General features: G+C 40.0%; 3 protein-coding genes across 7 annotated transcripts in view; all 3 read left to right on the top strand.

The window, feature by feature from the left end:
• LOC116038581 (homeobox protein Hox-C10a-like) overlaps positions 1-2621 on the top strand; it is a 133358-nt gene extending 130737 nt beyond the window's left edge. For 4 of the 5 annotated variants that reach the window (XM_031283104.2, XM_031283097.2, XM_036007928.1 and 1 more), the window contains 2 exons: positions 2020-2167; positions 2502-2621. The gene's annotated coding sequence lies outside the window, so the exon portion shown is untranslated. The remainder of the gene's footprint in view (positions 1-2019; positions 2168-2501) is intronic. The other variant, XM_036007929.1, reaches the window with a different exon arrangement.
• LOC116038633 (homeobox protein Hox-D4-like) lies at positions 2184-5406 on the top strand. The gene is made up of 2 exons (XM_031283179.1): positions 2184-2674; positions 4274-5406. Exons 1-2 carry the CDS (start codon positions 2335-2337, stop codon positions 4813-4815), a joined length of 882 nt encoding a protein of 293 aa, XP_031139039.1. The 5' UTR covers positions 2184-2334; the 3' UTR covers positions 4816-5406.
• Positions 5407-14036: 8630 nt separating this feature from the next.
• Positions 14037-22557, top strand: hoxc1a (homeobox C1a). Its single transcript, XM_031283061.2, has 2 exons — positions 14037-14692; positions 18256-22557. The coding sequence occupies exons 1-2, from the start codon at positions 14146-14148 to the stop codon at positions 18615-18617; spliced, it is 909 nt and encodes a 302-aa protein (XP_031138921.1). The 5' UTR covers positions 14037-14145; the 3' UTR covers positions 18618-22557.
• Positions 22558-27108: the final 4551 nt, after the last annotated feature.

Below are 27108 nucleotides of genomic sequence, written 5' to 3'. Positions count from 1 at the left end.
GATGTATACGGCCTAATTCGACTGTTAATAATAATAATAATAATAATAATAATAATAATAATAATAATAACTATTATTGTTGGTGGAGTTTGGTATAAACGAGATACAAGCAAATGTCAATATATTTAAATTTCTATTTAATATATCTCTATTGTATTAACTAAAAAAGACATTTAGCACTTAACTGCCATTTTAATGAATATAATGAAAAGATAAAGCTGTTTTTAGCTCCAAATAAAAATCAGTTCTCCAAGCTAAACGTTTAACAATTTTAGACATTTACAATTGAACTATGATCAATAATAACATCCTGTAACAGTCATTCTGTTGATCATGGTTACCTATAATAAGCCATATGAGTGGTATTGTGTTCTTGATCTGAACTGAACAGAAATTCTAAACTAAAATATTTATTTACTACTACAAAAAAAAAAAAAAAAAAAAAAAAATCCAAGGACATGACTCCACTGTGAAGGTTCAGGTAAAATCCTCAGTGATGGTGGCAGCAGGGGTGAAACATAAAAAGGGGGAAGGCTCCTCTTCTTCCAAGCCATGCAACCCTGAGTGCATAATCCATCACCGCTGAGAGACATCTAAAAAGGGTTTTCTCGACAGCTTTGTTGTAGTGAAACACCAGAAGGAACTTATATCCAAAGCCTGTTTCAACTAAGATTGATACACACAACATATGCAGAACCCTCTCGTTTTGAAAGATGCTTTTGGGTGCACTATTAAAAAAATGTGATGGCTTCATTATTCTAGTTAGGCTATTTATCCACTTTGCATATATTGTGCTGTGTTGAAATTAAGCAATCATGGTATATGAGATTTTTTTTTTTAAAGTGTAACTCAGTTAGGCCACACTTGATGTAGGATTTAGCCCAAATAATTCCCTAAAAATATTTATTATGGGGGTTTTAAATGAAGTTGCAAAATTCATATTTTACTTAAGTGCTTTGCACCTGAATAACTATATTTCCAAGTTACTGGTGATTTGTATATGCTCTATGTTGTAACTGCAAAAAGGCGCACATAAGGGCTCTGCTGAACATCTCCCCCTGCTCTTTTGTCCATCCAGCCGTGCAGCAAGCGGGACGTTTACCATCCAAAACGTCCACAGTGTTTGACTGTTGCCTCAGTGCCACATACAAGGACACTTGATACTGTACAGTGATGCCTGATTAATGCAAATGCGCTGAAAAAGAAATCTCTAATGATTGCCTCCTTTGTCTTTGTGTGGCAATGACTGTCAAGCCTTTGTTTGACCACTCCCCGTGAATCCTATTAAGCCAAAGCTACACTTCCACTCCGACAGTTGGAAGCATATGCTGTTATTTAAAGGAAAAGCCCGCCGATTTATACTGGGCAGTTAAATTAGTTGCAAACTAAATTATCCAAAATAATCGGAATCATTTCTTTTGCAGACAAAAAGCAGCCTTATTGCAGTGATAGAGCAGCTACTTCCATGGACATACGGGAATAAATATAATGAATCATTATGTTTAGGCTAATTGGAGAAAAATACAAACGGAACACAATTTATTTTTAGACATTTTACTTCTTAAAAAAATCTTCAGCTAAAAAATGAGTTGTGGTCGATAACGCGTTATTATCCAGTATAGGCTATTATTCCAGGTCATAGACATATCCTGCTGTAGCAGGAAGTCCTCGCGTTGTATCTGTTCCCACAAAAAGTTTAGGACGTGCAGCTTCAAGCGGCGGCTCCTTTTAATAAAAACGTCCTGTCTAAAGATTTACAATATTAAAAGAAATCAACTCTAATCTTCTAATGAGACGTTCCTCACCACACAATGCCATCTCTGTCTGTCTGTCTCCCCCTCTCTGCCATTTTTCTCTCTCTCCATATAAACACAAGTTCCCCCCCCCCCCTCTCTCTCTCTCTCTCTCTCTCTCTCTCTCTCTCTCACACACACACAAACACACACACACACACTGATTACACTGTGATTATTGGCGTCAATTGATATTCCGTTATATGTTTGTTTTGTATCCCTATAGGTAAATAAACGCAGGCTGCTCATAGAAATGCTGTCTGAAGAAATATCGCAGAAGCTTCTTCGGGCGCCCCAAGTTGCCAGCGGATTACTTTGCAACTCCAGAGCTCCGCCATTGGAGGACGGCCGCACGTGACTACGGCACCCTTCTGGTAAATATTATTCAAATGTTCCACATGGTTAGTCCAAGTGCTCTTCCCTGCATGCTTTTATACATTCAGGTTAATTGTGATCGGATATTAGACAGACAGAACTCCTAGTATTTACTACTGCTGAGGGATTCCTGGCTTTATTTGAGACAGTTTGATGAGCTGGGTCCATGCACCCCCAGCAGTCTGCCCTCCCACTGCAGCTGCATGGCAACAGTTTTGCTATGAGCTCTGGACAAGTGCCAAAACTAAGCGCGGGATACAATGAAGAAGGAGGAGGTGGAGGCCAAGAAGCTGAACTTAATCAGCAAAACATGACTTCCTCTGCTCATCTCAGTTGCAGGTTGAACCCAGGTGAACAGTGTCAGAGCCCACTGGAGCCTCTGGTTCACTGCCATGCCAAGGGCAAGCTGGACATCAAGAGCAGAAGCTGCAGTCTACTCACCATCTGCCGCTCAGGAGTGATCTTTCCCTGGATGAATCAACGGACAACTGACTCTGAACAATCTGGTAACTCTGGTTTTATATATTTTTTCTGTTGCTTTAATTTTGTTCCTTATATGCATATATATATATATATATATATATATATATATATATATATTTTATATATATTATTTTATTTTATTTTGCAAAAACTGTAAAGTTATATCATACATAAATCTCGTTATTCATAATTCAAGTCCTTCACACTAGGACAAAACAGACAAGACATGCAAAAAACATAAATAAAAATAAAACTAAATAAATAAAGACACAAAACAAACAGATCAAACAACATAATAAATGCACTCAGATAACACTTTTGTCGTAGTCCCTAATATTAATGTAAACATTTATAACATTATCTTTCACTTTTAAAGCTACGAGTGTACACAGTCGCTATTAGCTGCTCTGATGGGGTGAATCAATTAATTTAATGAGCATTTCCCTCATTTGTGCATTGAGTGTTTAACTGATATCTGACCTCAGCTGTCAGACTCTTTGTGCATGTTGCAACTAAAGACACAGTCAGCCCCAGGTCTTTTATACTTGAAAACAAATGTACAAACAGAGCAAGCACAAGTATCACTAGGTAATAATAGAATGTGTCACCTGCATCATTTATCATGCACAAAAGTACATCCATCAGATGTTTAGGCACTTAAATTAGTCACAGTTAAACAAATATCAGTGTCTTGCTCATATTTGTTCTTCTGGGTCGTGTGCAAAGTAATGTTCAACAGCTGCAGTGAGTAGGCTATACTGCACAACTACACATTTGCAACTGAGAATCTTCTCTTCAATAACTGTTTGTTAAGTTTATTTTAAGTGTAAAATCACATAATGTCTCAGTATGTTTTATAACAAAAGAAAGAATAGAATTTCAGAAATGTAATTAATATTATTATTATAAAAAACAATATTAAATGTATAAAACAAAAGTACATGGTCAAACAACAAATACACATTTTTATTGCTTATATGATTCACCAATATGCTTACTTTAAATTAGAAAAACATAGAGATAGAGAATATCAATAATAGAATAGAGAAACATCACTATCTTGATGCCACAAACAAGCTAGCACACAACTAGGAAGCTCCCAGTGTGTTAAGCAGAGCACTTTTCTCTCTAAGGTCACTACAGGCCTTATTAGGTTAGCTTATTAGGTATCCATTATGTTGTTATCAACAGGGCCCTGGTATTGCTCATATACATGTCAAATGGAATCTCTAATGGTGGTTATTTTCAGTGGTAGTCCCAAGGTACCTTTTAAGTGACTGAGATGGGGATTTGACAGGTCTGCTTCCGTGTGTAGCTGTGATTAATGTGGCCTGTCAGGCAGCCGTAGTGGCGTCAGATGTTTCCCCCAGACTGTTTCTTCGGGAGGTAACTTTCCCTGAACACATGACACAGTAGACAGCCAGTCTTGTATAGTGTCTCAAGCATGACTGAATACGAGGAAGAGCTGAGGGCCCTACTTTGTCCCAGGTTGATTGGCTGAGGATTAACATGGGCCTTACTGGCACTTGAAGTGCTTCTGTGGAGGGTATACATTTCAGGATAGACTTGTTAAAAATGTGACTTTTAACGCCATCTTCTTTATGTGCTTCCTCCTGCATCAGTCAGCGGTGGTGTGGCGGCGGGTCTGTCAGGCAGAGGAAGACTCAGTGTCAGGAGGGAGAGAACAGCCTTCACCAACAGCCAGCTGCTGGAGCTGGAGAAGGAGTTCCACTTCAGCCCTTACCTGTGTCGTCCTCGGAGGCTGGAGATGGCGGCCGTGCTGCAGCTCACAGATCGCCAGGTCAAAATTTGGTTTCAGAACCGCAGGATGAGGTACAAGAAGGAGCACAAGTATGGGAAGGTGGCAAGTTTGTCCCAATGGTCTCCCTGCAACCCTTCCCTCAGCTCGAGCTCATGTGCGGACCACCTGAGGTTTTCAGGTGCATGTATTGTTCAAACGTCCTCCTCAGAGCTGCACTTCATGGATTATGCTCCTATGTCCTCTCTTTTTGGTGCTCATAGTGACGCCAGCAGTGGTCAGTGTATTCAACCCCCAGACCTGCCCCATCTGAGCTGCATACTTCCATCTGTTGCAAATGGTCCTCCGCCTTCCTGTACGGGCGCAGATAGTCATCACCATGCTGGCATTTCAAACTGGCCCTAGGGCCCCATAATGGCGATCCCTCCTGTGCTCATCAAAATCTCAATGATACATTCACTTTCACTTACTTATGAAAGACTGGAGGATGTCTTATTAGCCTCCCTGGGTTGAAATCCCCTTAATACACCCGTTCACCATTCATGAAACATTTTAATTAAACTATATGAACATATCTTAATTAAAGGAGAGCTACAGTGTTATCATTTGTGTTTCTCAGGCACGGTGACTGAAGACTGCAGGTCAAACTTGCTGCTCGTATTGTACGCACACGGCATACACAAGACATCCGAGCGATTAATAATTACATGTTTCGCTGTAATTTTGTGGCTGTTTGCATTTATATTGTCGTTGCATGTATAATGCATGTGGGAATCATGTTATAAGTGATTTTTCTATTTCCCTCTGTTGTCAGACAATAGCCAAATTGTTGTCATATTTTCTAATTGTCACATTTGGCCCTCCTTTTTCATTATCTACTGTAAATAATAGGTCATTTGTGTAAAATGTTTTAACTGTGAAATGGGCAGAATAATGTTCATATCGAATGATGTTATATTTTTGTTAAAGCCATTAAAGCATACGGCAAGTCTTTGATACGGTTCTTGATTAATTGAGATGTCATACTGAACATGCTTAATAAATGCATTTGGGAAAACCGTAGCTCTTGTGCAATGTTTACCCTATTCATCGCTGATTAGAGTTACATTTTTTCCAGCAGTATTTCATGATTAAGGATTCCTGGATTAGATCCCAAATGGGGAAAAGAATTGGAAAGATTCTGTAATCAAATTAAGGCATGCTTTAGATTCATTGAAAACTCTACAGTACTGTGCATTCAAGTTGCACAATCTTGCCACATAAGCCTCTCCCTTGCTCCTGCCTACAAGTTCCTCACCATTAATCACTGAGACAAGGCAGTTTTTCCAGCACTCCAACCACAAGCTCTGAACCCACTGGGCACCATGACAAGATATCTTGCCTCCTTCCCAACCCCTTATTTTCAATAGCCAGATTGTAGTGCTGCAAGTTGGGGCTGGCCTCCCTCTCAGGGGGCATGTTAGTTGTGTAGCTTAGAAGCCCTTCCAGCAGCCTATAGGCCACAACAGACCAATGAGGTTCAATCACTAATGACAACATATTATTTTTCAAGAACAATGAGGAGACTTTGTTTTTTAACAGCACCCACTGTGCCACTGTGACAAGTGGAGTCTCAAATGTAAACAATGTCATGGAAACACTGTTCTCTTGTTATTTTTGATTTCATAATTTCGACTCTTACTGAGCTAAATTACGCACACGGGAATTATGTGTTTATTTGACAGAAGTGGGTCACAGGTTCTCTTGGGTCTCGACAGTTTAACAAGTCAAACATAGACAGCAACTTTCACGATGAAGGAGTGAACCTCCTCTTACTTGATAGTGTGAGCCGGAGTATCAATAATCCTAACAAAACTTAACACATTTTTTTGGACATGCTGACAGTTTTCTATCAGTGGCCGTACAGTAAATGAGCTGTCACAGAGGACTACTGACAGCTATGAAATGAGGAAGCTGATCCCCTGGTGGTCCTGGATAGAATGACTTCCTGCTTCTAATTCATTAGATAATCAGTCAGTGGATCAGCTGTCATTTGGTAAATATTTGACACCATTTTCAGCAGGTCTCAGTAGGTGTCAGGGGAGCTATATAACAGCTATAACTCTGTGGAAATTTTGAATAAAATAAAATGAGGTCTACACCACATCTGCATCAAAGAGGTGGTGACAGCTGGGTAATTTAAGAGAAAAGTAATAAAGGCAAGTGAGAGTAAAATGCAAAGCAAGAAAAAGTTCTCCCCTTTTAAATATGTTCGCCTACAAAGAGAGCAAGAGGGGCGGTTGTGAAGAGGAAGAAGCAGACCATGTTAAATTCCTGAGATTCTTGCATATGCTGGGTGATTTATGGTGTTAATGGTGCCGAGGCTCAATAGGAACTTTACCTCTGGTTCCAAACCACATTCTCCTTCCAGACGCTAAAAGCCAGGAGGATCCACACACTGGAGTGCAGTAATTCTGTGGATGGGGTCAAGGAGGATCCCCAAGGGTCAAGGAAAGCCCCCCCTAAGGGCCCCACTGCAAGGGGGAACAGTCCATTTCATCATTAAGTTAGCCAGTTGTTCTCACATTGTGTGGCTCGTACTTAGCAACTAAAGTCATTATTTCCTTTTTACTCACTTGACCCCAGTTTGATGACATCTGTTTTCAGGGGGGATCTGCAAAGCCAAAAATCTTTACGTTTAAAATAAATTCTGTGCTTTGATGAGACTGGAGCGAGGCATTACGTGGAACTTTGAAGTGATAAATGATGCCAGCCGTGGTGCCATGAAACCAGCTTTGGTTACGGTCCATCATTAATTTCGAAATGTTTGCATTATGTCCTTTACAGTGACTGATGTACCACTGTCCCATTTGCAGCTGTTATGAAACTGATTTTGGGGTTAGACTTGAAAAATGCTCTATGCATCAAGACTTTTCTTAAGCTGCCATGAAAATAAAACTGCTGCATCTTTAACAAAGACATGCTACTTTAATTATCTTTCAAAGCATTTGCTCCTGCATTCAACAAATGAAAAGCCTGAAGCTCATCATGTTACTATCACAGTAAGCTGCTGGGTTCTACTGGAGTATTATGTTATTACCGGTATGCTGTAATTCCATTCATTGTATGGGGATCACTATCGGATGAAATAAATGATAATAATAAATGTCTATGTGACAGCATCTGCTCTTATTGGTGTGTATGCTCTGCCTGTCTATTCTCTGATTGGTTGGTAAGCTAAATAAGAGTTCCCATCATCATCTGAGCACCATTAAGGACCCCTTTCTCTCCCTGAGTACTTTGGGATTTGTTTGGCTTTGGTCTTCATCAACTGTTTTTGTCTTTACATCTTACACCACAATCTATAAATGTACGTATTTAAACCACTAATTAATGCCAATGACTGACACACATTTTATGAATTGGAAAACGCCTTCCAAAAGCACAAACAACTCTTTCAATACTGTGGCCTTAGTTTTTCATTTATTTATTCACAATTCATTTATTTATTAAGAGGATGCTTTGGCAAACAAGGCTTCACCAGAGCACAAACAGAGTGATATCCTCCTCAAGATATAGTCATTATAGTAATATACAACAAGTTCCCATCATGACATCAACCCTGAAACCATAAACTGGCATCTCATGGAACAATGTATGTGTACAAACTCAACACATTCAGAATACAAGGTTAAGTTGAGAAAGCTAGTTTTTCTTTTAAATCATTATGTTTAATAATTAATTTAATGATTGGTATGATGAAAATAATTGAAATAAAGCCTTTTCATAGTGTGACTGTTACATACAATACTTCGGTCACTGTTGAGCAAAACCCTGAACTTTTATGCCTGGCCTTTAGGATGTTTTGTTCTTTTTATGACCTATTAACCTTCTCAGCTTTTTCCCTCCACAGTAGTAACTGCTGCCCACCAGTCTCTCCAGGTGCTTGTTGCTCAAGATGATTGTTAAGTATCAATTTCCTGTGTCACCTTTATGGGTTTTATTTATTTGTCTGTTCCTTCATGTGGAACAGAGCCTGAGCATTACTCAGGTAGATGGATTATAACTCAACTGCTACGACTCATCAATCTTGGAAATTTGACTTCCTGAATCTCATACAACTGTTACTGTCATATTACAGCAAAGCATTATCAAGATCAATGACATTTTAAATGCTTCCCAGTTAAGGATGATCGGTGACAATAAAAAGGTAAGTTGGTGATGAAACTGTCTCAGCTGTGGTGAGCGGCACTGTGCACAGTGACAGAGTCACCTGCTGGAGCTCACTTTTCCCTCTGAAGAGCTCCAGTTAAATGAATGAACTTGTAATCACAACAGTCACCCTGCTAAATGTCACATGTTGACCATTATCGATCACACAAGAATTATTTAACACCCGACAGCTTTATCACACAGAATCCAATCATAGCACACTTTCTTTTGGCTGTTCTCGCAAAAAAAAAATTTATAATAACATCTGCAGCATTAAAATATATCAGACTGCTGATGTTTGGGTGTTGTAAATATTCAGTGTATGTTTTTTGTTTGAGGTCCTGGAGACTGTCTTTCACAGCACAAAAAAACATACTTAACATAGTTTTATGTGCTTGATACCTCACAACTTTTCCAATTGTAAAGTTCTGTTTGGGGTCCCAGACCCCCAGCTGTAAAATAGCTAAATATAATGGTTTGTAATCTGCTCTATGTCTGATTGGTACTGACAGTATTTTTTACGCAGCACTACATCTCCTGAACCCCAAATAAGTCTATGGGGTCAAATTTACTCACATTAGTAATATCACAATGTAGGATAACACACTATACTTTTCTATGCCCGTGAATTACTTTTTGACAAACAAAAGGAATGTATGCACATGCTCATGAATAGCTGATATAACATTTAACATTTGTGTAGCAACAATGCTTTATTGTCATTTCCATACGTTGCAAGCCAAGTTATGGGCAACCACTTAAACACTTTTCTACATATTGGGTTTTAATACTTTTAGAAGGAAATCAAAAAAGTATTTAAAGAAAACTAAATTTGGTTAGTTTTGCTAATATTGTTACACATACAGCAGTTGGGTCTGTGGGTCTCCACATAATGAGGAAGTAAAGCCACTGTCAACAAAACACAAAGGTTAAAACTGGGACATTTGACACAAGATTGTATTTCATTGACTGTATGAATAATCCTTGTTGAACTTAAATTGTTAAAACTAAACATTTCTGAAACAGTAATATTACAACCATGTCATTTTTCTGTCATTCAACAGTGGTCCAATGATTGCAAACTCATACCATGAAACCAAACGTTGTTCTAACCCAGATAACTTCACTCTAAATTCTACTAGAGAGGCCAATGTTTTAAAAAAATACAAAAATTTTAAAAAAAAAACACAAACAAAAATGTGTATAAAGACATATAGAATATTTCCATTTGATGGAATGTGCCGCCATAAAATTCATGTAGTCCTGTGGTTGAATATTTATATAACAGAGAGCTGAGACAGATTATATGACTCTGTCAGACAATAGACAATAGAAATAGGATGGTTTCAACAACCTTGAAGCTACTTAATGGGGATTAAAAGACATTAAACTAATATTTGGATATTTTAAATATCCAATACCTTATTCATCTAGACTTTTAACTTTCAAACTTTTCCACGGTTGACATTTTTCCTTTTATGACTGCAGGAAAAATCCATCCTGAGCCTCAACACAAGATTAGTGCTTTATTAATACAGTGTCATTTTTCTATCAGCATTTTGCTATTAACCATGATTAGCATGCACAGTAGACTACTGATTTACATTGTGAACAAGCAGGGGATGTTTAAGCAAAGCATTTTTTTTTAAATCACTCCTTCTCTTTCCCTGCAGCGAAAACAATGCTGTATGAAGGATAATATTACAGAGTGTGCTGCAATGATGAACATTTCCTCCTGTTTCATGTTTAACCCTGCTCATTTCCCACAGTAAGAACTCCGGAAACACACAAGTGTGCGCAGCAGCTTGGGGGGAAGATGACTGATGGCTTGTTGTCATGATGTTTGGGATTCTGCCGACTCGAAGCCTCTTGGCTCACTGAAGCTGTGAGGCGCTGCAGTACATACTACAGGCTATTGTTGAAAAGTCCTGGTATTAGCAAGGTATTGCTTCATTGTCACACTGTTGAGTCTGTGCAGAATGCAATTATCTGTAATGTCCCTGGCCATTTGCACTGTAGTTGCATTGGATTTATGACTACGGTTCATGTACTGTGACAAATTTTATACCAACTACGAAGCAAGGACAATTATTAGAATTTCACACCGTGAGTCAATGGATTTCTTTGTTTTCAAGTGGTAATCCCTGGATTGCGTGCGATCTGGGTATACACTAAGATAAACCTCACTTCTGACATCACTATTTTTCAAAAATGTCAATATTTGAAAAACACAGACATGCTCTATCAATCACACAGATAGCCATCTTTCAACCGGTCAATGTGCCACACTTGGATATATGTCTGCTTGTGCCTCAGCCCTGCTCTGACCCTTTCTCTCTCTTTATTTCTCTTTGCCTTATTACAGCTCTATCATGATGCCACACTGATGAGCCGAAGCTCCATAAACATGGCAAAGATGGCTGTCATCTTCCCCTCCTGGAACTGCATTAACGGCAGTGACCTCTCTGGCTGTTGGTGACAGTCGTCTGTCAGCGCTGGTTAATTCCCGTCTTGTGAGGGTCAAGAGCTAACATATAATGAGGCTTGACAGTGTTGGAGGGCTAGACATGGGTCTGGTGTCAGCGGTGACCATGTAGCATCATGTCAGCAGCAGCAGGATGAGGGTTCAATTCAAACCATGGAGGTAATCCGAGCACGGCCACGCTGATCCCAGGGCCTCGACTGCCTATTGACACACATCAGAGCATGGACGCAAAACAAATTAGCATCAGTCAATATTCTCTCCCTCCTCCTGCCTCCTGACACAGCCACCCAAGTGCTGTCATGTTTGCCTCACCTCCAGTCAAAACAATAGAGACAATAGAGAGCATGATGGGAAACGCCTGCACTGAGTTTTAAGAGGATGTTTTAGGGTTGGGGGCAGAATATACACATTTCTGGTCTGTGTGTAGATGAGGTGCAGGATTTGGTTTGAGGCAAATCAAATTCAGAAGTGGATCAATTTCACCTGAAATTATTTTCTTGCTTATTTCTCATACAAAATGTCTGGTTTAGGGGATACAAGCTGTCCAGAGGAAGGAGCCTGGCTGTAGATGTTTTTGTTGTGCTAAATGTGATAATATAACTTCTGTTGCATAAAAGGTGCTGGGCAGTGATGTGGAACAACACTTCAAATATGCTAATAAAGCATATGGCACTTCTAGTGAACAAACATGGATTGGTGTTCTCGTTCTACATGATAAAAAAGGTTACGTGGTTTTAAATGTAATTTGAATATGTCCAAGGGCTGTAATAGGCTGAGGCTGCAGCGTAAAAAAAATAAATACAAAAAATCGTTTGCATACGGGAAAGCAGAGATTGCTCCCACCTTTTTTTTCTCTTCTTCTTCTTCTTCTTCTTCTTCTTCTTCTTCTTCTTCTTCTTCTCTTCTTTTCGGTCAGGGTGTCTTTTCCCCTCTCTGTAACCCCTTCCCGCCTCCGCCTCCCTCTGCTGAAAGCCATTACAGAAATACAATTTCTAATACCTCTGCACAGGTCTTCGATCGACTGCAAACAAATTTATATTCAGGCGGTAAACAGAAAGCTGCAGAGATTTATTTATTGAGTGTGGAGGAGAGAAACAAGCTAGCGCGTGAACCCTGAGTAACCTCCGAGCTGACATGAAGATGGATCAGTGCACCCTGCAAATGCATGGAGAGAAGGGATATATTGCACTCAGTCATTCAGCACATCGCTGCCTGTAGAATCCCATTAACTCCCACAGCTGGGACCATATTTCTGTGTTGTAAGAATGCAGTTAGAAGTTGTTCATTACGCTGAATTATTTTGTAATTACTGCAGACTTAAAAGACAAAGGAGATAGTGTTCCAATAAAACGATAAGAACAGTAGCAGATAGTTGTTTTAAGTTTAGGTTAAATAGCATTATTAACATATAATAATAATAATAATAATAATAATAATAATAATAATAATAATAATAATAATAATAATGGCTTTTAATAGGTTGTTAGATGTTTTTGATTGATCTAAGCATAGAGGGACAGGAACAATAAATAATTCCAATGAATTCTAAATAATATAATTTCGACATCATGGCTCCAGCTTCAGTGATACTTTGTAAAGCGACTAAGCCAATCACATGAAACATGACTGATAATAAAACTGGCTAATTATTTAATTCAATTGTTGGATTTCTTGGGAAATATACAACACAATCTATTCGATATACTGTATGTTGAAAGCAAAACAATTAGGCTAACCTGTTCGGAGATTAGACATTAACATTGGCACATTACAATATTAATTACGGTTAGTTTGACTGTATGCGCAAAGGCTGCACGACACACAGATGTGTGTATTTGAAAGTGGGTCACCAGACTTTAGGAGACAAAAACCCTCTGCTGCACCGTGAAGCTCATTGACATTTCACTTCTGTGCTTGAGGTGAAAACACTGGGCTGCTGTGTTCCTTCAGCTGGTATCTACACTAGTGAAACATAGGCCGGTTGCATTATTTGCATGTTTTTAGAGTAGTGTATAGGTGCAGTCCTGGGTTTTGTGTATTCTTCTTCTGTGCATGTACTTTGGGAGTGTTTTCGTTTGTTTATGTCACTCAAGTTTGAATAGCAGCATGTAGCGTTGTTTGCACATGCATGGAAAGTATCACACGGTGATTCATGGCTGAATAAACACAGATGTCTTGAGAAGGGGGGAAAAGCACAGTTCTAAAAACAGATTTTTGGGCTCTGTATAAACGAACACGCTCTATTTTTTGGCGGAGGGACCAGCTCATCTAGCCGAGGAGCTAGTTTAACCTGGAGATGAACATGTCCTCTCTGACAATTACAACTTCTTGATCTCCGCTCGGAGCCATTTTTGTATTTGTTCGAGGCTAATTACAAATGTGCTGCCACTGAACTTCTAAATGCCAGCTGTCACGACCTCTGAACCCATTAAGTGTGCCTTTCACATGACCTAAGCCCTTTGCTAAAGAGGGCCTCGGGTTTTCAAGAAGCCTTGACAAATTTGCATTATCCATTAGCTGCATCAATGCAGGCTTATATTATGCTAATTTAGCTTTGGAAAAAAAGAAGTCTTCATTGTTGTCATGAAAAATAATCAAAATACCAGAATTTGACCCAAAACGTATTTGTCTATTTCTTTGTGTGTGATACAAACACGTCTGACGTCATAGCCTACCTGTCTACATAGGTGAGAGGCCATGAAGGCCCTGTGTCTGCTGCTGCTGATCATGATGACCTTCCTCGCTGCCTTTAAAGATGTGTTGTAGTTTTGCTATGGCTGCATGGTGCAACTCTTTGTGCTCGGACACTATTAAAATGTTGACCTAAAGTGAGTTTCTCAACTCGGTTTATTCAGTGTTGTCCTCTCTGATGACAGAGATGTCCAGCTATTGGCCGAGACCAGGAGGGCACGTCATCTCCATCAATCAGGGACTGCTGTTTCTCCTCTGAGGAATGTCCCCACGGTCGTCCAGCCGCCTGACCATGCGTTTCTTGGATGCATGAGAGGCCGGGCATAAAGTGCAACCCTGTCCAATGATTATGCAGGGGAGAGGTGATAATGACTTCCTATCAAGAGTTAACGGCCGAAGGGGAGCGTAGCCCTCTGTTCACGGGCTGCTGCCGAGCAAAAGAGGTCATAAACCGGGACCTGGACTGCAGGACTCATCCTGAACTCGGCAGTCGTGATGAGGAAGGGAAACTGGAGGTGGAAGTCGCCTCAGGATTTAATTCTCCGCATCCCCGGTACTTAACTCTCTCCAACAGTTTGGCTCTGGGTATCTCTTTGGACAGCCCTCCTCCACCGTGTGAGACTCTCGAGGGCTTCTCGACACCGGCCTGCCCCCACTCGTCCCGTGTCCCCTGGCGGTGCAGGGCGCAGGGGCAGGGCTCTCCAGGACGCGGATTCTGCGCGTCAAATAACAACGAAACGCTACGATCCGGCGTTGGGTCACTTACAGAGCAAATTCATATCTACTCTCGAAATGGCCCCGAGATTCACGCCGCCACGGGGATTTCCGCTGGCTCGGACTGTAACGTAGCTTATATGGATGTAAGCAGAAAAACTTTTGAGTGGATGAGAGTGAAGAGGAGTCAGCACCGGCCGGGTAAGTTATTGTTAAGGGAGACTGGGCACGCGATAAGGGATAAAGTAACCATAAATGTATTCAGGATAATTGAGTTTATGTTTAACTTTAAGCTTTGGATAACTTTCATTCATAGTTGGGAAAGTTTGGTCGAAGTTTTATCTGGAAAAAAAGAGAAGAAATAGCTGACGTGTTTTGTGCGTCACCGTGCACAATTTTCTCCGTCACCAATAATAAAGTTGAATCTAAAAATAAATAATGTCCCACTTTTAAAAGCATATTAAACCGTTTAAAATGCAGCACTAGCTGTTTACTCAACGTCACCTTTGAATATGGACATGAGGACTCGGTTACTATTTCCTTAACGGCTCCATATGTTAATGTAAGTCTGTTAGGTTATTTAACATTGTCGCTCCACCTACTGTTGCAAGAAGGTTTTAGACCGCACACACAAGTAGGGTGCAGTACTACAGTCAAAGGCCTGCTTAGCCTCACTGTATATTCAACCCGGAAAATGATCAATTATTTACCCTTGCCCTTACTAACCAGTAGCATTTGAATAATGTAACAGACCACTGCCTGTCAAGACTCACAGGAAGTTGAGTAAAACTTACTGTTGTAAGCTGGAGTGCTCCCTGAGTATTGATTAGTTGTCTGTTTGTAATGAAAGCCCTTGTGTATTGATTTCAGTTTGCAGCACCTTTACATGTGTCCACCTTTTTAACATAATTGCTGTCACAGATCATCATTTCCCTGACTGATGAGTCTTGGGCAGAGAGCCCACAGAATAATACATATCCCAGGCTTTAAAAAAAAATACCAATAGCCTACTAATGTGAAAAATGCCTATCAATCCTCAGTTTATGTGAGTGATAGTATCTTATATAGATCCTTCATTTGATCAATAATGTCAGTTGACTGACTGGCCACTGGACTTGAGTTGGATTTCATAAATTTTACACAGACGAAGATTGACTACAGTGGTGGTCCAGTCTTTTTTCTTCTTTTCCACAGCACAATGTCTGTCTGCTGTAAGCGTGCTGCTGACCCAAATGTTCAGTGACCAAAGATGCAGGATGGTCATCATAACCACCAGAAAAGGCCTGAGCCCCTATGCAAGGACTGCAACAAACACAAAGCTGCTGCAAAATTCACATTGCACATTATTTCTGATGATGCTGCACAATAGGGTCATTGTGCACAAAATATGACACATTTGACTTGCACAAAACTACAATCTTTAGCTTTCGATGACCTCCTTGCATGCTCATTCATGATTAGCATTGCCTTAATTTCTGATAAAGGCAGGGAGAGGCAAAATATCACAATATAACACATTTGACTTGGAGCATTTCAATGTTATGATGCAGAAAGCACAAACTGACTAAATATATTGATATTTGGACAGTGATGTGCATTCACACACCTTGATACACATTTTTCTCTGGTGCTGCTGTATAGAAGCCAAAGGTGATAAGAACACCTTTGATTTGTCATAAATATTGCAATCTTGTAACATGCAACAAACACAAAACTACAATTTTTAGCTTTTGATTACCTCCTTGCACCTACTTCAGAATCTAGATGAGTGGACAAACATTTCACTGTGAGGGAGGCAAAAGGTGACAACAACACATTTCACTGGCCGAGGAATCACTTTATTCATAAAACGCATTAGCCACTCATCTGATCCAAATCCGTGCACTTGAGAGAAAGCCATTTGCTCACACCCACCCACACATCTCTTCGCAGTACTGTTAGTATCTTTGTAACCTCTTTCTGTATCTCTCTGAAGGGGATCATCTGTAGGAGTAACTCATTAGCGCTACTGTGTAACTTGAAAATGAGTCATTAGTGAAAGTATGCTTTTGTCTGGAGGTTGTATTGGTTTTGGCACAAAACAATGCCTCGCATATTCTTCCATGTTGAAAGGCCTCCACAGACCTGCAGTAACCTGATCTCTTGGCTCAGAGTATATACTCCCAGTGCGTCATTCTTCAATTATGCTTTGACAGCACCTGAATTACTGTGGGCTGGATGCCCAGATGACTGAGGCAATGTGTATCGATCTATCCCTTTTCTTCTTCCCTCTCCTTGGCTTGGAAGGCCCTTCCATTCCTTTTGCTGCCTGACTATTTTTAAGCATGCAAGTCATTTCTCAAATATTTAGTTTGATTCTTTTATGCCTTCTGGCCGGCATCAATTCTATTATCTTTGGAGCTATTAATCAGAATGTGCATGTGATTTGCACTCCTGAAAGCTGAAGTTCTTAATTACGTACAGTTCCTCTGTATTGGTTCTTCATTTTCACTGCCCTCTAATTCTCAGGCTCGGTTACCTTGACATTCATTTTCTTAAAACACAGATGTCGACATTTATCCTATAACTGACCTTTCCATCTGCTATGCTTTTCCAAGTGGCTAGAGGCCTGTTAACCTTCCTACTTATGAATTGTGGTGGGAGACATTGCTCTACACCTGGCACACTGTCTCCATTATACAGCAGCAGCACATTTTCTCAGAGGCAAAGACACTGACGACTTACCCACAATGTCAGCAAAGAAAAATCAAGATATAGCTGCAGTTCCTGTCATTCATTGCACATAAGTAGCACAGATGATACTTTAATGTGTGACCCAGAAACCTCAGAGAACAAAAATGGAGACATTTGTCATTAATGCAGTGTTCGAAAGGATTTGTAAACTGTTAAACTGTCATTGACACAGAACGGCCTAAAGGCAAATTATTAATGATCCTGATGAATACAGTTAATGGACTGTAAATGATACAAAGTTGTTTTGAATCGCCAAACATTTCGCTGACAACTTTTATCTGCAATACACAGCGGCACATTTGGCTCTACTATTCGGTGAACTTGTCTTGGACACATTTTAAAAGCATCAATTTTACAAAATAAATGTGAAGCGTTCAAATGTTTCAGAGTCAGAGATGTCGATTCAAATCTCAGTTCATTTTTTAGGCTGTAGTTTGTGATGTTGTTGCATGAGATTGCATTGGTGTTTCTATTATTATGTCTGTGTAGATTACATACAATTCCCCATCCACCCCATCCCCATCCATGATTTTACAATGTGCCTATGGCTACTGCTAAAGTTGATGCCTCAATGAAATACATCTGTGTTATACAGACAGAAAAATGGCACTTGGTGAAGACTTTAAATCAACAAACTGGCTCCGGGCCAATTCCCACAAATCAGTTTCTTGGAAATAATTTTATTGAATGCTTGAATATTTGTTCAACTCTTCTTGTTCTTTAGTATCAAACAAACCTGTGGTTTTTTGTTCATTTATATTTCTTATTATCACAGAAATTACCAGACCAGTATTAGATAGAGCTATAATAAATATTTTATTCAGGAAGGATTAGGATAGGATTCATACAAATGTTATGAATATATAAATTACATTCACTAAAGCTTATTATACAAGAATTGTTTCTGTTTCAACTCTGGAATCATTTCTCATCTTATTTCCTGGATAAGGGCACGGATAGTGTTTTGTACTTCTTTTTTGGGTAACCTCATTGATCTTGCTGACGACTGTTTTCGTGTCCTCTGTTCCCAGCCAGGATGCACATGACCTGTGGGTTCAGTATTGTTGGCTCGGGCCTCGGTGCTGTAGAGGCTGGGAGCAGCAGCATCTGCACGGATGGCCATCCCACGGTGAACGGGGCCCCAAGGATCAGCTTCAGCACAAAGCAGCTGACCGAGCTGGAGAAGGAGTTCCACTTCAACAAGTACCTGACGCGGGCCAGGCGGGTGGAGGTGGCCAGCGCCCTGCAGCTCAGCGAGACGCAGGTGAAAGTTTGGTTTCAGAACAGACGCATGAAGCAGAAGAAATTACAGAGAGACGGGCTGCTCTGCGACCCGCTTCCCGCGGCACTGCACTCACATGCCGACACTTTGGACACCTGCCCCTCTCCTTGACCGACCTCGCCAAAACACCTGCCCCTGAACTCCTGAACCGCAGGAGCTGCATCACGCGTTACACATGCAAGGGCGCCTGCCTGCAGATGTTTTGATTCCCGTTTGCATCGGTTTCAATTAGGCTTCACCTTTATTTGCTTACCACGATGGATGCTTATCGCAAGAAGCGCAATGGCAAGTTTCGTCATGCAAGAACGGGTCAAAACAATTTGTCATCCTCTCCCGGGTTCAGACTGGCGCTCTGATTTGAATATTAAAATTCAAGTCATTGCATCGCGCTTCATATCTATACACAGTGTAAATAAGGAAACAAAATTATATTAATTGTCCATAGAAACTGTGGCAGACTATTTGTTTATTTATTTTGTACAATTTATCCAGGAACTGACTTTACTTAAATAGTTATTCAACAGGACACGTGCCTCCTAGTTTTGTTTAAAATAGTTATTTGTTATTTATTAAAAGTCTACATTTGAAATTGTTTATTCTAGTGACAGAAATAAAATACATTATTAGTAGCCTAAGTTTGACTAATTATTCTAACAGATTATAATACTGCTTTCTCAACCAGTTCAAGATGCAGCATTGTGGGGATTTCTTTTTATATTTCTTTAAAAAGCTGAAGATGCACCTGTTGTAGACAAATCACATCTTTAACATGTTAGCAGATAATAGCAGAGTTTTAATGCTGCTTTAATGTTGTGTATTTTGTCCGGTTTTAAGGTGTTCATCCACGGATTAAAATGCCATAATTGACTGATAGATTTATTGACCGCTCGCATTACGAGTATTGATCCGTGGTGATCCATCTATTTGAGGCACAAATCTAGGAGCATTTGCGTGCGTCTGTAACTGCATGTTAATGGAATGTGGAAACATCACGATTGGGAGTTGTTGCGTCTTTTATTACCTCTATATACATGCATCAGAAAATGACAATTTGAACACTCATGCGGGAGAGCAGACAATAAAACGCTGTCTTGGCTGTTTTGCAGAGCAACCAATAAATTGTTTGGACCTAGCAGCTCGAGCTGCTAAATATTCCTTCCAGATTCACATCTCATCTCATATCAAGTAAATGATTGTAAACTCGGCCCTTAAACACTGTTATGTTCCCGGTATCGCAATGCGTTTCTGTCATGTTAATGTCTATTCTAATATCAAGATACGAGGCCATCGGCCACATTCATTCTATGTAAAGGCATATTTTTGTTTAGCTTTAATTAGCGGTTATTGCACTGGATATGAAGGTTAGTAGATGCAAAGCGGATGTTAATGACAACAAAGGAATTAAACTTAAAGCATCTGGGTGTCGCTTAGAAATAAACAGCGAGAATCAAAATTAATTTGGCTAAGTAGGTGGGTTTTAAACCTTTAACAGGTGTCCTCATTGGAATCTGGCTTTTAAATAAAATAGCCCACTAATACGGTTGCACCCGCAGGAGTGGACATGAAGTAAATGTATGCAGTTAAACCGGAGTTCACCTCTCACCTCTTGACCCTTCTTGCCTCGGGACAGCGATGACCCGGTCAGCGGCTCAGAGAAAGATGTACCATTCATTTGGGTGACCTCGAAGTCTGAGCTCTCTCTCGCTCTCGCTCTCTCTCTCTCGCTCTCTCTCTCTCGCTCTCTCTCTCTCTCTCTCTCTCTCTCTCTCTCTCTCTCTCTCTCTCTCTCTCTCTCTCTTTCTTTGGTTTTATCTTTTCCCCCCCAACATCTCGAAATGCTTTTGTTCTGGTGGTGGGTCTCTATGTCCACCCAATAATATTTCATCCAGCTAAATGGAGGGGCGACTAGGCCATATGATAATTGTTCATATTATAATTCCATACTAGGCCACATAAAGCCCCCCCGCACCTAGAGCTAACCTAATTTTTGCCCTATCTCTTGCGTTATTTTAATAAGCCAAAAAATATGCTCCTGGCTCACTTTATAAACTGGATGAAAGAGTCTTTTCACCCAATATGTTTTTGGATATAAACTACAGACCTATTTTTAATAGCAAAGTTGAAAAATTAAAGTTACTTGAGCATACTGAACACTTAATACGATTCCACATCTGAGCCAGTATAAACAAAATTTAGAACAACTATTTATAACATGCAGGCTGCTTATAAATTTCATAAATATCTGCTTGAATAATTTTTGAATAATTTACACATTAATCCCCTCCAAACAATATATTTTTTATAATGTTCATCTCATTAATATTAATTGAAAGCTAGAAAAGAATACAAGTTCAAACCTAAAGGTCTGCAGAGGAGCTTTTGACAGTGCAAACATTTGAAAGTTTTATTTGTAATTGATACAAATGCTTTTACATGGAAGCTAGACTAAAAATGTGTTGAGCCCAATTTATTTGAAATTTGCATTTAAACAAAATACACACCATTAAGGTCGCCTTCTCTAAACAAAATAGCACAAAGTGGATTGTTTAACAAAACCTTCAAATGTGTCCGTCTTTTTTTTATGCAAATAAGGGTGCACTTGTGAAGGTTATGAGGATGATGATGAGGTCAATAATGTTGAAACAATGTGAATGTAAAAATGGTACCTCATGTCCACTGCTCCTACTGAGAAGTGTGTTAGGTTGACCTTATTAGAAACTCTTTTATCATCTTGTGCAAATTTGTTCCCTTACCACAGGGCTTCAAGTTACAGGTTGTAATGTGCACAGAGGATGCTTGCAGCAGGTATGAACTCAGACTTTTAAAAAAAATCCAAACTTACTTCATCACAGTTTCTACTGTATAATAGATTCACTTAGAATTGTGCACTAATTTAAAATAGTAGAGAAAAAGAAAAAAAACTTAATGTGAGTTATAGGGATAAGGTGAAAAGAAGAGTTGATTTGTTTTGGGTGAACTATCACTTTAATTTCATTCCGTGGCAGCTTCAGCATTTGCCTCTCAATTGATGAAAGGCGAACCCCATTGTTTGTTCAGACCTGACATTTAGTTTGAAAGCATTTGAGTGTGACTCTACTCTGATGAATTTGTGCTCTACTGTAATTCCTTCCTGGAGATGTACGATTGGTTCACGAGACTGACAGCTGTGCTTCGTTTATACACGAGCAAACACATGGTAAATGGAAATAAAACAAAAAACCCAAATAACTCAGCTGAAAATGTATTACTGCCACAGGTTGTAACAGTGATGACATTAAACAAGTTGGGATTTCCTTCCCCTTTATTTGTCTTTTCCCTTCCTGTACAGCAATAATTTCTCTATTGAAATTCATTCCAAAATCTACTTTATTTAACTCATTTATCTAAATCAATAAGAAACATATTCATAATGAAGTATAATAGATTACTTGTGCATTACTAATGTAATGCAAATACCTACATTATTTGTAAAAGTTAAGTAACCTGTTATTATTTTTTAATAAAACACTGTAATTGAGATATCAAACTCATCCATAGTTCATCATGAATGAGGCTATTGACCATCTTCTGTATTGTCTTCTATTGTAAGTTACACTGTAAACCCAGATTTAGTTGTAATTCAACTTTTAGTGCATGGTTACTCCTTATTCTTTCATGTTTTGTTAAAAAACATATTCATTACTAAATCACATTAGTTGTTTGTAATAATCAGCTTGAGTATGCAGTGCACAGATCATATTAAGTAGAGATAACTAAGGATGTTAAGTTTCTGTATTTGAGGGGCGGGTCATTTAAACTGTTCTGTGCTGAAGCGATGCAAAGGCTCATGGGAAAAAATATATATGCTCTGAACAGTTTCTGTCCTAGTTAAAGTGTGTTTAAATAATGTTCTGTTAATGTTTTGGGTGTGCATTTATGTTATCTGAGTTTTAGTTTTGTATGGCTGATTTAGTGTTCATGTTTAATCTACATTTATTGTTGCACCATGACCGAGACCTGGGTGGGGACTGATGGGGTCTGGGCAGTAAGGAAAGGTCTATTAGAACACACACAGGTTGGAGGCTATTAGCTCATGTATTTGAGTGGAACTTTCTATGCTGTACAATGCGTTAGAATATTGCAATTATTTGTGTGTGTTTCACCTTCTATTCTTTGGAACATATGTATTGAATTGAATACATTGTTCCTAAAATTATTTTATAATAAAGTGAAAAGAACATCTATAGAAACAAATTATATCTATAGTAGTGATAAGTAGCCTATTGTTTATATTTGTTATGTTTCTTTTTCTGGGTTGCTTTAGACAACATGACTCCAGAAAAAAATTATTTATGTTTAATAATGATTTTTAGTAATGACTAATGTAAACTTAATTTGTCTACTGCATCAACTTACCGCTCTCTGTTAATACAACTTGACCTGTTAAGTTTCACGTTGTGTAAAAACTTAGACGTTTTCAGTAACGGGTTTCCACGCAAATTTCTAGTAAAGTTAACTAATTTGGGATAACAGTGTAGCTGATGTAAGCAGCTGTTACAATTCTCCTGAGGAGCACTGTGTGGCATGAGCAATGACAAAACATATGCGGCTTACAGCATATCTCACACTACATTTTAAATTAACGCATATAAGTGGGTTACTTCTGAGATCATTGTAATTAATGCTAAGTTGACCCAAAATTAACTTTATACATAATATGCATGTAATATCCTCACCGATGCTCTGGGGAATAAAATCAATTGATCAAGTTAAGTTCTTTCTAACTCTATGTGAAGCGCTTATAGATAGTTCAGTTGTTGTTGTAATTACAGATCATTTGAATGCTCTCCTCCCTTTTTAGTTTTTCTGCTCGTCTGATTTTACTGCTTTTCTTTATTTGCAAAGACTTTCATGCACTATTAGTCTTTTTGATCAGGCTCATTCACATATTTGACTACCAAACAATTTGTGCCTATACATATTTGGATGCCCTGTGTACAATTACACAAATGTGTGTTTTGTTTCCGAGGTGCTACTAATAAAGCTCTCAAAGAGATACAAAGCACCTATTTGAATAATTGTTCACTCACATGCGCAGGCACACACACACACACACACACACACACACACACACACACACACACACAAATACATACATAACACATTCTGACAGAGCTACAGTGAACAACATGCACACCAATCCAGTCCTTGCCTCTCCTCTCCTGCTCCACTCCAGGGAGCAGATGTTTGGGGACAGCTTACAGCCTCAGCGAATTTCTGTGTACAAAGCAAACAGCAGCACTCAGCACTTCTGGCTGCAAAGGGAAATTTGCTCTTGAAAGGGGGTGGGGGGGGGGGGGGGGGGGCAGGGGGAGGCCTTTGAGTCAATATTAGGTATCATGAGGATGGGAGGTGAGGGAGAAAAGAGTGAGAAGGGGTGCACACAGAGGTGAAACTGTGTCAAGGTTGCAAGCCTGTTGCATAAAAAAAAATTCTCCGTTTCCTGAGACATCTGGTGCTGTATGTCAGAGCAGTGTGGGATAGCATTATGTACAGTGCATACAGTATCTCCCTGTGGCATCACGCAGCATCAGTAAAATCAACCGAGGTTGCCCTGCTACATATCTGATTATGTGGAGTCTCTGACCTCTCCCATGCCGCTTTGTTTACTCACTAGTTTGGATTGCCCTTTCAAAAGTTGCAGACAAGCATAAAATGAAGGGAAGAAAGTGGGGAAACAATGGAATGAGCCTTTACAGAGTTTGCTGATACTGCATCTGAGACATCAGCTAACACCAGCAATTCTAATGATGCTATTGATATAATTCACTGATTTAATGGCACTAGTCTTGTGGTGTCATGCTGCATGTGCTCTCTTCAGCTTGTGTCCTGAGGAAAATTGCAAGAATTTTTTTTAAAACTGAAAATATCGTCTGGTTGACACGATTTTCGTTATTTTGTTTACATGTCATTAAACTTAAGTGTATGATATGAAAATACTTAAATAAATGAACGATTTTTTTATTATTTTTTTTATTTCCAAAATGTTTACAGTGCAGCTTTACCACATATGCTCTTGTGAATAGGCTCAAACATACAAATACACTCTTATGTCCCAACATGTGTGTAAGTACACACATTTTGACCTCTCATCAGTGTATTATAATCCCTAAACAAACCATCATAAATGAGCCCTGCAATGCTTATTTGTCTGAACGAAAGCAACCACCTCCTCCTCTGCCCCTGGGGCGAGGTTGCCATAGTGACAGATTCATAGACATATGGAGAAAGAGGAGAAGGGGAGCCGAGTTGAAGCAGTGGAGCTGCATGGGTGAGATGGAGGGGGACAGAGGAGAAGGGGATGGGTACCGGTTTGAGGACGTTGGCGCTCTGTCTTTCAGATGTGTCTTTGTGTTTCATCTGTCAATCAGCCATCCGTGTCAGTCTGTGCTCAGTGAGGGAACCGTTCATGAACTTTTCTCATTCAAGTCTCTGTCAGGTGCCATTTTGGCTATTTTTCATCAGGGAAAGGATTGATTCTTTCGCCGGCTTCACAGCTCAAAAAACACAGAATGTGCAGGGGAGCCACAGGCAAATAATTCAGTAGAAATGTGTATTATTAAATTGATCTGGAAGGCTGTGTTCACAGTTTGCATTCTCTGGCCATTTTGTTGTTTACACTAATGACCAATCAACATAGAAAAACAAACTTACAGATGTTTTTGCTCCTCGCTAATTAGACTCAGATGATGTAATCAACCTGAGGACAGTTTGACAATGGATAGGGAGAAGAGGAGAGAGGGAAAGGAAGAGAGAGAGTGAGAGGGAAGGGAGAGGCGGGTAGGGATGAAGGGCCATCAGGACTGGCCTTGTTGCTATAAAAACACATTTTTTTCATCAGCCATTTTATGCAAAAGGGGAAGACCAGGTGCTCAATCAAACCTCATGCCTACTGTTTTATTTTTCATCTTCACCCCTCCCAGTGCTTCTCCACACAAACCTTCTGTGTGCCTTCCCTTGTGCCATTCTTCTCCTCTTCTTCCCTGTCTCCATGTCATTCGTCTTCCCTCCTCTCCTCTCCTGTCCCTGCCTCTCCACTGCCTGCTCTCCAACTGATATGAGAGAGTGACCCTTGGGCCCTCAGGGGTCAAGTGATACAAGGTCATTGGCAGGTCATCTCTGCTAACTGGCTGACCTCTAAAAGGACTTCTGGAAGGAGCCAATCAGGTCTTGTTCCTTCCCCCCCTAAGGCGGATCCCCCTCCCCAACTCATCAGCAGCCTGTGTCACATGACCAGAGCGAGGCGTCAGAGGGAGGATGATTAATGATGCTTTTAGTACCTGTTTAGAATGAAGCTGTCCACACTGCACTGTAATTACCCACTCCCAGGCGGCAGCTGCCCAACATAATTGCTTTTTGTTTGTTGACCTGGTTTATTGAGGAGAAAGATGGCTCTGGGTAAGATGTAGATGTATGTACAGTATACAGAGGTGAGGATGTGTATGTTGAAAATTTGGTTGACAGTGTGTGTTTGAGATCCACGTAAGCTACAAAAATGTGAGCGAGAAGGTGTGTACTTCAGCTGTGTGTGCAGTTAGGGGAGATACAAGACACACTGAGACATGCAACCCTCCCACTTAAGGTCAAAGACAGCCACAGACCTCTTGTGCAATGTTACTGCATACCACTGGAATACACAAGTATTCAACATGCTCAGTTAAGGAGGGGTGTATTCTGCCATGCATAATTTATGTCAACATCTCAAAAGCATGAGCGCTGTGTTGCTCTGAAAATTTAAAACTAAGTTCAGAAGGTCAATAGAATACCGCACCTACAGAACCCCCCTCACCCTCCTTCTTTGGCTACATGCCTAAGGCAAATATGAAAATTTCAGTACCTGCGGTGCATGCCACGAGGACAGTGACAATGAAACCCAGATAAACAGCCCCTCGTTTGACCTATAGAGAGCATAAATTTACCGGCCATAAATCCTTGAGTGTTTCAGCTCCGTTTGGCGCATTTGCTGTGCCTCTCTACCCAGACAGAGAGAGGCAAGTGTCGGGTATCAGTGCTGCTGTATGAGCAGCTTTCATCCTGCTCCTGGTTCTCACATAACTCAGTCCTGCAGCCTTTATCACCGCCTCATAAATAACTAGGCTATCGCCTGATAATGTCCGCTTAATGCTTAGTCAATAAAGCCCACAGTAAGAGGGCCCTTTTTTAGCCTCTCTCCTGTACATAAATATAAACAGTGCAGTAGATTGATGTGATGGGCAGGCTCTTTCTACACTGGGACAAAAAGAGGCAGCGTGTGGGCCCAGGAGCTGAAGGTGGGTTGTGGGGCTGCAGGTGTTTAGAGGAGATAGTGGGCTGTAATGAGGGGGCTGCAAGAGAAGGGCTGAGTGGATAGCCTTGACTGATCACCTGTGAAAGGCACATACACACATATACACACAAATGATAGCACACTGACACTAACGTGCAAAGGCACATGCGCACAAAGAGACACTCATTCACACCCACACACACACACTAATGCCATCATTAGTTAACCCATTGGTGTCGAGGCCTGCTACACAAAAGCTCATCTTCCCTATTTGAAGGGCATTAGAGCATTATGATA

Source organism: Sander lucioperca, chromosome 12 (genome assembly GCF_008315115.2).
Source record: "Sander lucioperca isolate FBNREF2018 chromosome 12, SLUC_FBN_1.2, whole genome shotgun sequence".
Classification (NCBI taxonomy): Eukaryota; Metazoa; Chordata; class Actinopteri; order Perciformes; family Percidae; genus Sander; species Sander lucioperca.
Note: the sequence above shows the minus strand (reverse complement) of the source record. Positions and strands in the feature narration are given on the sequence as shown.